The sequence below is a fragment of the Ascaphus truei genome (genome assembly GCF_040206685.1).
Source record: "Ascaphus truei isolate aAscTru1 chromosome 2 unlocalized genomic scaffold, aAscTru1.hap1 SUPER_2_unloc_1, whole genome shotgun sequence".
NCBI classification, from domain to species: Eukaryota; Metazoa; Chordata; class Amphibia; order Anura; family Ascaphidae; genus Ascaphus; species Ascaphus truei.
The window spans coordinates 1,591,618-1,603,840 of NW_027453815.1; the positions used below are offsets into that span (position 1 = coordinate 1,591,618).

Here is a 12,223-nt window from a genome sequence, read left to right on the forward strand (position 1 = left end):
AGGACCTTGTACACAGCGCGGTGCGGCCCCACGGGGGAAGGAGCTATATACAGGTACTATACAGGAGAGGACCTTGTACACAGCGCGGTGCGGCCCCACGGGGGAAGGAGCTATATACAGGTACTATACAGGAGAGGACCTTGTACACAGTGCGGTGCGGCCCCACGGGGGAAGGAGCTATATACAGGTACTATACAGGAGAGGGCCTTGTACACAGCGCGGTGCGGCCCCACGGGGGAAGGAGCTATATACAGGTACTATACAGGAGAGGACCTTGTACACAGCGCGGTGCGGCCCCACGGGGGAAGGAGCTATATACAGATACTATACAGGAGAGGACCTTGTACACAGTGCGGTGCGGCCCCACGGGGGAAGGAGCTATATACAGGTACTATACAGGAGAGGACCTTGTACACAGCGCGGTGCGGCCCCACGGGGGAAGGCGCTATATACAGGTACTATACAGGAGAGGACCTTGTACACAGCGCGGTGCGGCCCCACGGGGGAAGGAGCTATATACAGGTACTATACAGGAGAGGACCTTGTACACAGCGCGGTGCGGCCCCACGGGGGAAGGAGCTATATACAGATACTATACAGGAGAGGACCTTGTACACAGTGCGGTGCGGCCCCACGGGGGAAGGAGCTATATACAGGTACTATACAGGAGAGGACCTTGTACACAGCGCGGTGCGGCCCCACGGGGGAAGGAGCTATATACAGGTACTATACAGGAGAGGACCTTGTACACAGCGCGGTGCGGCCCCACGGGGGAAGGAGCTATATACAGGTACTATACAGGAGAGGACCTTGTACACAGCGCGGTGCGGCCCCACGGGGGAAGGAGCTATATACAGGTACTATACAGGAGAGGACCTTGTACACAGTGCGGTGCGGCCCCACGGGGGAAGGAGCTATATACAGGTACTATACAGGAGAGGACCTTGTACACAGCGCGGTGCGGCCCCACGGGGGAAGGAGCTATATACAGGTACTATACAGGAGAGGACCTTGTACACAGCGCGGTGCGGCCCCACGGGGGAAGGCGCTATATACAGGTACTATACAGGAGAGGACCTTGTACACAGTGCGGTGCGGCCCCACGGGGGAAGGCGCTATATACAGGTACTATACAGGAGAGGACCTTGTACACAGCGCGGTGCGGCCCCACGGGGGAAGGAGCTATATACAGGTACTATACAGGAGAGGACCTTGTACACAGCGCGGTGCGGCCCCACGGGGGAAGGAGCTATATACAGGTACTATACAGGAGAGGACCTTGTACACAGTGCGGTGCGGCCCCACGGGGGAAGGAGCTATATACAGATACTATACAGGAGAGGACCTTGTACACAGCGCGGTGCGGCCCCACGGGGGAAGGAGCTATATACAGGTACTATACAGGAGAGGACCTTGTACACAGCGCGGTGCGGCCCCACGGGGGAAGGAGCTATATACAGGTACTATACAGGAGAGGACCTTGTACACAGTGCGGTGCGGCCCCACGGGGGAAGGAGCTATATACAGGTACTATACAGGAGAGGACCTTGTACACAGTGCGGTGCGGCCCCACGGGGGAAGGCGCTATATACAGATACTATACAGGAGAGGACCTTGTACACAGTGCGGTGCGGCCCCACGGGGGAAGGAGCTATATACAGGTACTATACAGGAGAGGACCTTGTACACAGCGCGGTGCGGCCCCACGGGGGAAGGTGCTATATACAGATACTATACAGGAGAGGACCTTGTACACAGCGCGGTGCGGCCCCACGGGGGAAGGCGCTATATACAGGTACTATACAGGAGAGGACCTTGTACACAGCGCGGTGCGGCCCCACGGGGGAAGGAGCTATATACAGATACTATACAGGAGAGGAATCATTCAGGTAACGAGATACCGAGTCGTACCCCCTCCTTCCTAATGGGAAGGGCATATTAAACTCGCGTCTGAAACCCAGCCCCCCGCATCTCAAACCCGGACCCCCACCCCGCGAATGAAACAAAGCCCCCCACCCAGCATCACAAACCCAACCCACCCTCACTTCCGAAACAAAACCCAGTCCCCCGCATCTCAAAAACGGGGTCAGTCCCTCCTAGGGGCAAAGTGTACTAATGGCAGTGACAGGGTTAAGGGGTCAGTCCCTCCTAGGAGCAAAGTGTACTAATGGCAGTGACAGGGTTAAGGGGTCAGTCCCTCCTAGGGGCAGTGTACTAATGGCAGTGACAGGGTTAAGGGGTCAGTCCCTCCTAGAGGCAAAGTGTACTAATGGCAGTGACAGGGTTAAGGGGTCAGTCCCTCCTAGGGGCAGTGTACTAATGGCAGTGACAGGGTTAAGGGGTCAGTCCCTCCTAGAGGCAAAGTGTACTAATGGCAGTGACAGGGTTAAGGGGTCAGTCCCTCCTAGGGGCAGTGTACTAATGGCAGTGACATGGTTAAGGGGTCAGTCCCTCCTAGGAGCAAAGTGTACTAATGGCAGTGACAGGGTTAAGGGGTCAGTCCCTCCTAGGGGCAAAGTGTACTAATGGCAGTGACAGGGTTAAGGGGTCAGTCCCTCCTAGGGGCAAAGTGTACTAATGGCAGTGACATGGTTAAGGGGTCAGTCCCTCCTAGGGGCAAAGTGTACTAATGGCAGTGACAGGGTTACGGGGTCAGTCCCTCCTAGGGGCAAAGTGTACTAATGGCAGTGATATGGTTAAGGGGTCAGTCCCTCCTAGGGGCAAAGTGTACTAATGGCAGTGACATGGTTACGGGGTCAGTCTCTCCTAGGGGCAAAGTGTAGTAATGGCAGTGACAGGGTTACGGGGTCAGTCCCTCCTAGGGGCAAAGTGTACTAATGGCAGTGACACGGTTAAGGGGTCAGTCCCTCCTAGGGGCAGTGTACTAATGGCAGTGACAGGGTTAAGGGGTCAGTCTCTCCTAGGGACAAAGTGTACTAATGGCAGTGACATGGTTAAGGGGTCAGTCCCTCCTAGGGGCAAAGTGTAGTAATGGCAGTGACATGGTTAAGGGGTCAGTCCCTCCTAGGGACAAAGTGTACTAATGGCAGTGACATGGTTAACGGATCAGTCTCTCCTAGGGGCAAAGTGTACTAATGGCAGTGACAGGGTTAAGGGGTCAGTCCCTCCTAGAGGCAAAGTGTACTAATGGCAGTGACAGGGTTAAGGGGTCAGTCCCTCCTAGGAGCAAAGTGTACTAATGGCAGTGACAGGGTTAAGGGGTCAGTCCCTCCTAGGGGCAGTGTACTAATGGCAGTGACAGGGTTAAGGGGTCAGTCTCTCCTAGGGGCAAAGTGTACTAATGGCAGTGACAGGGTTAAGGGGTCAGTCCCTCCTAGAGGCAAAGTGTACTAAAGGCAGTGACAGGGTTAAGGGGTCAGTCCCTCCTAGGGGCAGTGTACTAATGGCAGTGACATGGTTAAGGGGTCAGTCCCTCCTAGGAGCAAAGTGTACTAATGGCAGTGACAGGGTTAAGGGGTCAGTCCCTCCTAGGGGCAGTGTACTAATGGCAGTGACAGGGTTAAGGGGTCAGTCCCTCCTAGAGGCAAAGTGTACTAATGGCAGTGACAGGGTTAAGGGGTCAGTCCCTCCTAGGGGCAAAGTGTACTAATGGCAGTGACGTGGTTACTGGGTCAGTCCCTCCTAGAGGCAAAGTGTACTAATGGCAGTGACATGGTTAAGGGGTCAGTCTCTCCTAGGGACAAAGTGTACTAATGGCAGTGACAGGGTTAGGGGTTAGTCCTTCCTAGGGACAAAGTGTACTAATGGCAGTGACAGGGTTAAGGGGTCAGTCCCTCCTAAGGGCAAAGTGTACTAATGGCAGTGACAGGGTTAAGGGGTCAGTCCCTCCTAAGGGCAAAGTGTACTAATGGCAGTGACAGGGTTAAGGGGTCAGTCCCTCCTAGGGGCAGTGTACTAATGGCAGTGACAGGGTTAAGGGGTCAGTCCCTCCTAGAGGCAAAGTGTACTAATGGCAGTGACAGGGTTAAGGGGTCAGTCCCTCCTAGGGGCAAAGTGTACTAATGGCAGTGACGTGGTTACTGGGTCAGTCCCTCCTAGGGGCAAAGTGTACTAATGGCAGTGACTGGGTTAAGGGGTCAGTCCCTCCTAGGGGCAAAGTGTACTAATGGCAGTGACAGGGTTAAGGGGTCAGTCCCTCCTAGGGGCAAAGTGTACTAATGGCAGTGACAGGGTTAAGGGGTCAGTCCCTCCTAGGGGCAAAGTGTACTAATGGCAGTGACAGGGTTACGGGGTCAGTCCCTCCTAGGGGCAAAGTGTACTAATGGCAGTGACATGGTTAAGGGGTCAGTCCCTCCTAGGGGCAAAGTGTACTAATGGCAGTGACAGGGTTAAGGGGTCAGTCCCTCCTAGGGGCAAAGTGTACTAATGGCAGTGACAGGGTTAAGGGGTCAGTCCCTCCTAGGGGCAAAGTGTACTAATGGCAGTGACAGGGTTACGGGGTCAGTCCCTCCTAGGGGCAAAGTGTACTAATGGCAGTGACAGGGTTAAGGTTAAACCTGACAACCAAAAGTATTTTTAATCATTTATTTAAGTGATTATGTAAACATGACAAGCGGAGACTTGGGAAGGGGTTTGCACGGGCAGGGCCCCCCCTTGGGAAGGGGTTTGCACGGGCAGGGCCCCCCCTTGGGAAGGGGTTTGCACGGGCAGGGCCCCCTCTTGGGAAGGGGTTTGCACGGGCAGGGCCCCCCTTGGGAAGGGGTTTGCACGGGCAGGGCCCCCCCTTGGGAAGGGGTTTGCACGGGCAGGGCCCCCCCTTGGGAAGGGGTTTGCACGGGCAGGGCCCCCCCTCCCCCCTTATCTTTATTGGGTCTCTGATAAGGACAGGGCGGGCTAAGAGTACAGAAAACACTTTCCCATTTAAGGAGTCCAAAGATATGCAATTTGTCATTTATTTCCCAATAAATAAAATCCGGCACATCTTTGCTATTAGTACGGTTATCTTTGTTTAGGGAAGGCAGTGTGATTGTGCCGCGCTGTGCTGGCGCTGTGACCCGCTGCGGGCACCACCTCTGTGGGCAGCGTGATTGTGCCGCGCTGTGCTGGCGCTGTGACCCGGTGCGGGCACCACCTCTGTGGGCAGTGTGATTGTGCCGCGCTGTGCTGGCACTGTGACCCGGTGCGGGCAGCACCTCTGTGGGCAGCGTGATTGTGCCGCGCTGTGCTGGCGCTGTGACCCGCTGCGGGCACCACCTCTGTGGGCAGTGTGATTGTGCAGCGCTGTGCTGGCACTGTGACCCGGTGCGGGCAGCACCTCTGTGGGCAGTGTGATTGTGCCGCGCTGCGTGGCGCTGTAACGCGCTGCGGGCAGCACCTCTGTGGGCAGTGTGATTGTGCCGCGCTGTGCTGGCGCTGTGACCCGCTGCGGGCACCACCTCTGTGGGCAGTGTGATTGTGCCGCGCTGTGCTGGCGCTGTGACCCGCTGCGGGCACCACCTCTGTGGGCAGTGTGATTGTGCAGCGCTGTGCTGGCGCTGTAACGCGCTGCGGGCAGCACCTCTGTGGGCAGCGTGATTGTGCCGCGCTGTGCTGGCGCTGTAACGCGGTGCGGGCACCACCTCTGTGGGCAGTGTGATTGTGCCGCGCTGTGCTGGCGCTGTGACCCGCTGCGGGCACCACCTCTGTGGGCAGCGTGATTGTGCCGCGCTGTGCTGGCGCTGTAACGCGCTGCGGGCAGCACCTCTGTGGGCAGCGTGATTGTGCCGCGCTGTGCTGGCGCTGTAACGCGGTGCGGGCAGCACCTCTGTGGGCAGCGTGATTGTGCCGCGCTGTGCTGGCGCTGTAACGCGGTGCGGGCACCACCTCTGTGGGCAGCGTGATTGTGCCGCGCTGTGCTGGCGCTGTGACGCGGTGCGGGCAGCACCTCTGTGGGCAGCGTGATTGTGCCGCGCTGTGCTGGCGCTGTGACCCGGTGCGGGCACCACCTCTGTGGGCAGCGTGATTGTGCCGCGCTGTGCTGGCGCTGTGACCCGGTGCGGGCAGCACCTCTGTGGGCAGCGTGATTGTGCCGCGCTGTGCTGGCGCTGTGACCCGCTGCGGGCACCACCTCTGTGGGCAGCGTGATTGTGCCGCGCTGTGCTGGCGCTGTGACCCGCTGCGGGCACCACCTCTGTGGGCCGCGGTTATTTATCCCACACGTATCCGGTTCAGGTTCTTTGAATGTTGCAAGTGTTGGTAAATTGATATATAAAGCCGGGCGATGCCTCGGGGAGTAATTAAACCCAGTGACACGTGCCACATACCACGGCCACATACCACAGGCCACGTGCTCTCAGAGGTAAACAAGTTTGTTCAGTGTCAGAGCCTCGCAGGCAGCAGGTCTGACGTGTTACGTGATTCCTACATCCTGTCACTATGTATCACCCGACACCCACTACCCGGCGTATACACACAGCCCCTGGGGTATACAAAGAGCCCCGGGGTATACACAGAGGCCAGGGGTATACACAGCGTCCCGGGGGTATACACAGAGCCCGGGGTATACACACAGGCCAGGGGTATACACAGAGTCCCGGGGGTATACACAGAGTCCCGGGGGTATACACAGAGTCCCGGGGGTATACACAGAGCCCCGGGGGTATACACAGAGTCCCGGGGGTATACACAGAGGCCCGGGGTATACACAGAGGCCCGGGGTATACACAGAGGCCAGGGGTATACGCAGAGGCCCGGGGTATACACAGAGTCCCGGGGGTATACACAGAGCCCCGGGGGTATACACACAGGCCCGGGGTATACACACAGAGGCCCCGGGGTATACACAGAGGCCCGGGGTATACACAGAGGCCCGGGGTATACACAGAGCCCCGGGTGTATACACAGAGCCCCGGGGGTATACAAAGAGCCCGGGGGTATACACAGAGCCCGGGGGTATACACAGAGGCCAGGGGTATACACAGAGGTCCGGGGGTATACACAGAGGCCAGGGGTATACACAGAGCCCCGGGGGTATACACAGAGGCCCGGGGGTATACACAGAGGCCCGGGGGTATACACAGAGCCCGGGGGTATACACAAAGCCCGGGGGTATACACAGAGGCCAGGGGTATACACAGAGGTCCGGGGGTATACACAGAGGCCAGGGGTATACACAGAGGCCCGGGGGTATACACAGAGGCCCGGGGTATACACAGAGGCCCGGGGTATACACAGAGGCCAGGGGTATACACAGAGGCCCGGGGTATACACAGAGGTCCGGGGGTATACACAGAGGCCCGGGGTATACACAGAGGCCCGGGGTATACACAGAGGCCTGGGGTATACACAGAGGCCCCTGTTTCTAAGTGCCCGGCAGTGATACCTCTGATACTCTCACTATCCTGCCCCGTTTCTAAGTGCCCGGCAGTGATACCTCTGATACTCTCACTATCCTGCCCCCGTTTCTAAGTGCCCGGCAGTGATACCTCCGATACTCTCACTGTCCTGCCCCCGTTTCTAAGTGCCAGGCAGTGATACCTCCGATACTCTCACTGTCCTGCCCCTGTTTCTAAGTGCCCGGCAGTGATACCTCTGATACTCTCACTATCCTGCCCCTGTTTCTAAGTGCCCGGCAGTGATACCTCTGATACTCTCACTATCCTGCCCCCATTTCTAAGTGCCCGGCAGTGATACCTCTGATACTCTCACTATCCTGCCCCTGTTTCTAAGTGCCCGGCAGTGATACCTCTGATACTCTCACTATCCTGCCCCGTTTCTAAGTGCCCGGCAGTGATACCTCTGATACTCTCACTATCCTGCCCCCGTTTCTAAGTGACCGGCAGTGATACCTCTGATACTCTCACTATCCTGCCCCCGTTTCTAAGTGACGGGCAGTGATACCTCTGATACTCTCACTATCCTGCCCCGTTTCTAAGTGCCCGGCAGTGATACCTCTGATACTCTCACTATCCTGCCCCTGTTTCTAAGTGCCCGGCAGTGATACCTCCGATACTCTCACTATCCTGCCCCGTTTCTAAGTGCCCGGCAGTGATACCTCTGATACTCTCACTATCCTGCCCCTGTTTCTAAGTGCCCGGCAGTGATACCTCTGATACTCTCACTATCCTGCCCCCGTTTCTAAGTGCCCGGCAGTGATACCTCTGATACTCTCACTATCCTGCCCCTGTTTCTAAGTGACCCGCAGTGATACCTCTGATACTCTCACTATCCTGCCCGTTTCTAAGTGCCCGGCAGTGATACCTCTGATACTCTCACTATCCTGCCCCTGTTTCTAAGTGACCCGCAGTGATACCTCTAATACTCTCACTAGTATGTAAAGCGTTACACGCGTGAGCTGCTCATGTGTCGCTGTCCTCAGGGAGGTGCGCCACACTTAGGTATAAAAGTACTCGTTCCGCCCAGTACTCGGGTACCCCAGTAACCTCCCGTTGGCGGGCGGTTCAATGCAGGAGAGGAACACGCAGCGCCCGCCGCCAGCGAGCATCCCGACCCTGCTCATCCTACCATGTTCCCATCACATTAAACTGCAATGGTGCCGATCAGGGCACTATCGCACAACAAACTCCCCCTGACTTTAATGGAAGTCTCGGCGTAGCATTCACCCCAACATGAGAGCCCCGCAGTTCCATGAGTAACCCCAATGTCTTGCCCAAACCGCCAAGCACTTTGTGTTCTGTTCTCACTATGCCGTGGGCACGGGGGAAAGTCAGAGCTGTGTCAGAAGGGACCCCCCTCCATAGAGTTTCATAAGCTCCCCTACAAGAAGGGACCCCCTTCCATAGTTTCATAAGTTCCCCTACAAGAAGGGACCCCCCTCCATAGAGTATCATAAGCTCCCCTACAAGAAGGGACCCCCCTCCATAGAGTATCATAAGCTCCCCTACAAGAAGGGACCCCCCTCCATAGAGTTTCATAAGTTCCCCTACAAGAAGGGACCCCCCCCTCCATAGAGTTTCATAAGTTCCCCTACAAGAAGGGACCCCCCTCCATAGAGTTTCATCAGCTCTCCTACAAGAAGGGACCCCCCCCTCCATAGAGTATCATAAGCTCCCCTACAAGAAGGGACCCCCCTCCATAGAGTTTCATAAGTTCCCCTACAAGACGGGACCCCCCTCCATAGAGTTCCCCTACAAGAAGGGACCCCCCCTCCATAGAGTTTCATAAGCTCCCCTACAACAAGGGACCCCCCTCCATAGAGTATCATAAGCTCCCCTACAAGAAGGGACCCCCCTCAATAGTTTCATAAGTTCCCCTACAAGACGGGACCCCCCCTCCATAGAGTTTCATAAGCTCCCCTACAAGAAGGGACCCCCCTCCATAGAGTATCATAAGCTCCCCTACAAGAAGGGACCCCCCCCTCCATAGAGTTTCATAAGCTCCCCTACAAGAAGGGACCCCCTATCCATCCTCTCTGGATGTTTTCTTTCTATACCTTAAACCATGGATGCATTCTGAATATCTGGACTAACATTCTGACTTATTTCTTCAAACAGGTATGTGTGAGCTGGACTCTACCAACAAGTGCTACAGAATTTAAAATCTAATCAGTATGTCTGTGAGAGTTGATTAGGCAAACCCCTCCCTCAATTGTTAGTCAAGTGGCTGTGTTTTAGGGTATTTAGGACCATCCATCTAAGCTGTGAAGCCATTTGGCTGTGTGTCACATCAAAGTGTCTGGCAGAGTTAATTTTGGAGGTGAAGATTTGAGGAAGATCGGGACTCTGCATAACAACTTTACAACTGCGAGAAATTAACTTTCCACAAGCTGTGATTAATTGTACTCTTCCTATCCCCCAGTACCTGGGAAGTCTCTCCTCCTGTTTCTCACTATGCCCTCCCTCCTGCATCTCACTACGCCCTCCCTACTGCTTTTTCTGTTTACTGTTTCCTTTGTAAATGTCTCTGTTCTCTCCAACTTCCCCACTGCACCATTATTTATACACCTCTCTCCCAACAACTTCTTTACCCCTCAATAAAAAGCACCCCCACAAATCCTCTATTCACATCCTTATCTACTCCTTCCTGCTGATCTTCCCTAATCCTGAACCCAGACATACACATCTGATCTCACCCACGCCCCTTGCCATCTCTTCCCCTGTAAATGGTGTTAACCCTCTAATTTTAATACTGACTAACCATAAAACCCACACCACAAAGCATCCCAACAGCCGGCACTCACGGTTACTGTCCCACACTCAGCCACTCCTACCACCCATTGTGGCCAAGCACTGCCATCTACAGCACTTATTCCCCCACCTGCTGTCTCTGTAAGTTGCCCATCAAAACTCTTAGATTGTAAGCTCTTCGGGGCAGGGATTTCCTTTCCTATTGTCTGATTTTGCTGCACTTATTGTATTATTATAATTCCCCGTACTGTATTCTTTGTGAAGCGCTGAGCACACTTTTGTCGCTATATAAATAAAGACATACAATACAATAAGCCCCCCTACAAGAAGGGACCCCCCTTCAGAGTCTCTATATATTCCCATAAACTCTCCCAGCCAAGTAACCCCCTCACCTCTCTGGGACGTCTTGATGCAGTGACCCCTCACCTCTCTGGGACGTCCTGCTGACCCTCTCCCCCTCACCTCTCTGGGACGTCCTGATGCAGTGACCCCTCACCTCTCTGGGACGTCCTGAAGATCCCTCTCCCCCTCACCTCTCTGGGGTATCCTGATGACCCTCTCCCCCTCACCTCTCTGGGGCGTCCTGATGCAGTGACCTCTCACCTCTCTGGGACGTCCTGATGCAGTGACCCCTCACCTCTCTAGGACGTCCAGATCCAGTGACCCCTCACCTCTCTGGGACGTCCTGATGCAGTGACCCCTCACCTCTCTGGGACGTCCTGATGCAGTGACCCCTCACCTCTCTAGGACGTCCAGATGCAGTGATCCCTCACCTCTCTGGGACGTCCTGATGCAGTGACCCCTCACCTCTCTGGGACGTCCTGATGCAGTGACCTCTCACCTCTCTGGGACGTCCTGATGCAGTGACCCCTCTCCCCCTCACCCCTCTGGGACGTCCTGATGCAGTGACCCCTCTCCCCCTCACCTCTCTGGGACGTACTGCTGACCCCCTCACTTCTCTGGGACGTCCTGATGCAGTGACCCCTCACCTCTCTGGGACGTCCTCATGCAGTGACCCCCCTCTCTCTGGGACGTCCTGATGCAGTGATCCCTCACCGCTCTGGGACGTCCTGATGCAGTGACCCCCTCACTTCTCTGGGACGTCCTGATGCAGTGACCCCTCACCTCTCTGGGACGTCCTGATGCAGTGACCCCTCACCTCTCTGGGACGTCCTGATGCAGTGACCCCTCTCTCTCTGGGACGTCCTGATGCAGTGACCCTTCACCTCTCTGGGACGTCCTGATGCAGTGACCCTTCACCTTTCTGGGACGTCCTGGTGCAGTGACCCCTCTCTCTGGGACGTCCTGATACAGTGACCCCTCACCTCGCTGGGACGTACTGCTGACCCTTCACCTCGCTGGGACGTCCTGATGCAGTGACCCCCTCTCTCTGGGACGTCCTGATACAGTGACCCCTCACCTCTCTGGGACATCCTGATGCAGTGACCCCCTCTCTCTAGGACGTACTGCTGACCCCTCACCTCTCTGGGACGTCCTGATGCAGTGACCCCCCTCTCTCTGGGACGTCCTGATACAGTGACCCCTCACCTTTCTGGGACGTCCTGATGCAGTGACCCCTCTCTCTGGGACATCCTGATGCAGTGACCCCTCACCTCTCTGGGACGTCCTGATACAGTGACCCCTCACCTCTCTTGGGCGTCCTGATGCAGTGACCCCTCTCTCTCTCTGGGACGTCCTGATGCAGTGACCCCTCTCTCTCTGGGACGTACTGCTGACCCTCACCTCTCTGGGGTGTCCTGATGCAGTGACCCCTCTCTCTCTGGGACGTACTGCTGACCCTCACCTCTCTGGGGTGTCCTGATGCAGTGACCCCTCTCTCTCTGGGACGTACTGCTGACCCTCACCTCTCTGGGGTGTCCTGATGCAGTGACCCCTCTCTCTCTGGGACGTACTGCTGACCCTCTCCCCCTCACCTCTCTGGGGTGTCCTGATGCAGTGACCCCTCTCTCTCTGGGACGTACTGCTGACCCTCACCTCTCTGGGACGTACTGATGCAGTGACCCCCTCTCTCTGGGACGTCCTGATACAGTGACCCCTCACCTCTCTGGGACGTCCTGATGCAGTGACCCCTCACCTCTCTGGGACGTCCTGATGCAGTGACCCCTCACCTCTCTGGG

At 56.2% G+C, this 12,223-nt stretch overlaps 1 protein-coding gene across 1 annotated transcript in view; it reads right to left on the reverse strand.

Moving 5' to 3' along the window:
- Positions 1–9,409, reverse strand: part of LOC142473252 (autophagy-related protein 9A-like) — an 86,991-nt gene extending 77,582 nt beyond the window's left edge. Inside the window, exon 1 of the mRNA XM_075580441.1 lies at positions 9,392–9,409. Within this exon, the coding sequence (XP_075436556.1) occupies positions 9,392–9,409 (18 nt within the window). The remainder of the gene's footprint in view (positions 1–9,391) is intronic.
- Positions 9,410–12,223: the final 2,814 nt, after the last annotated feature.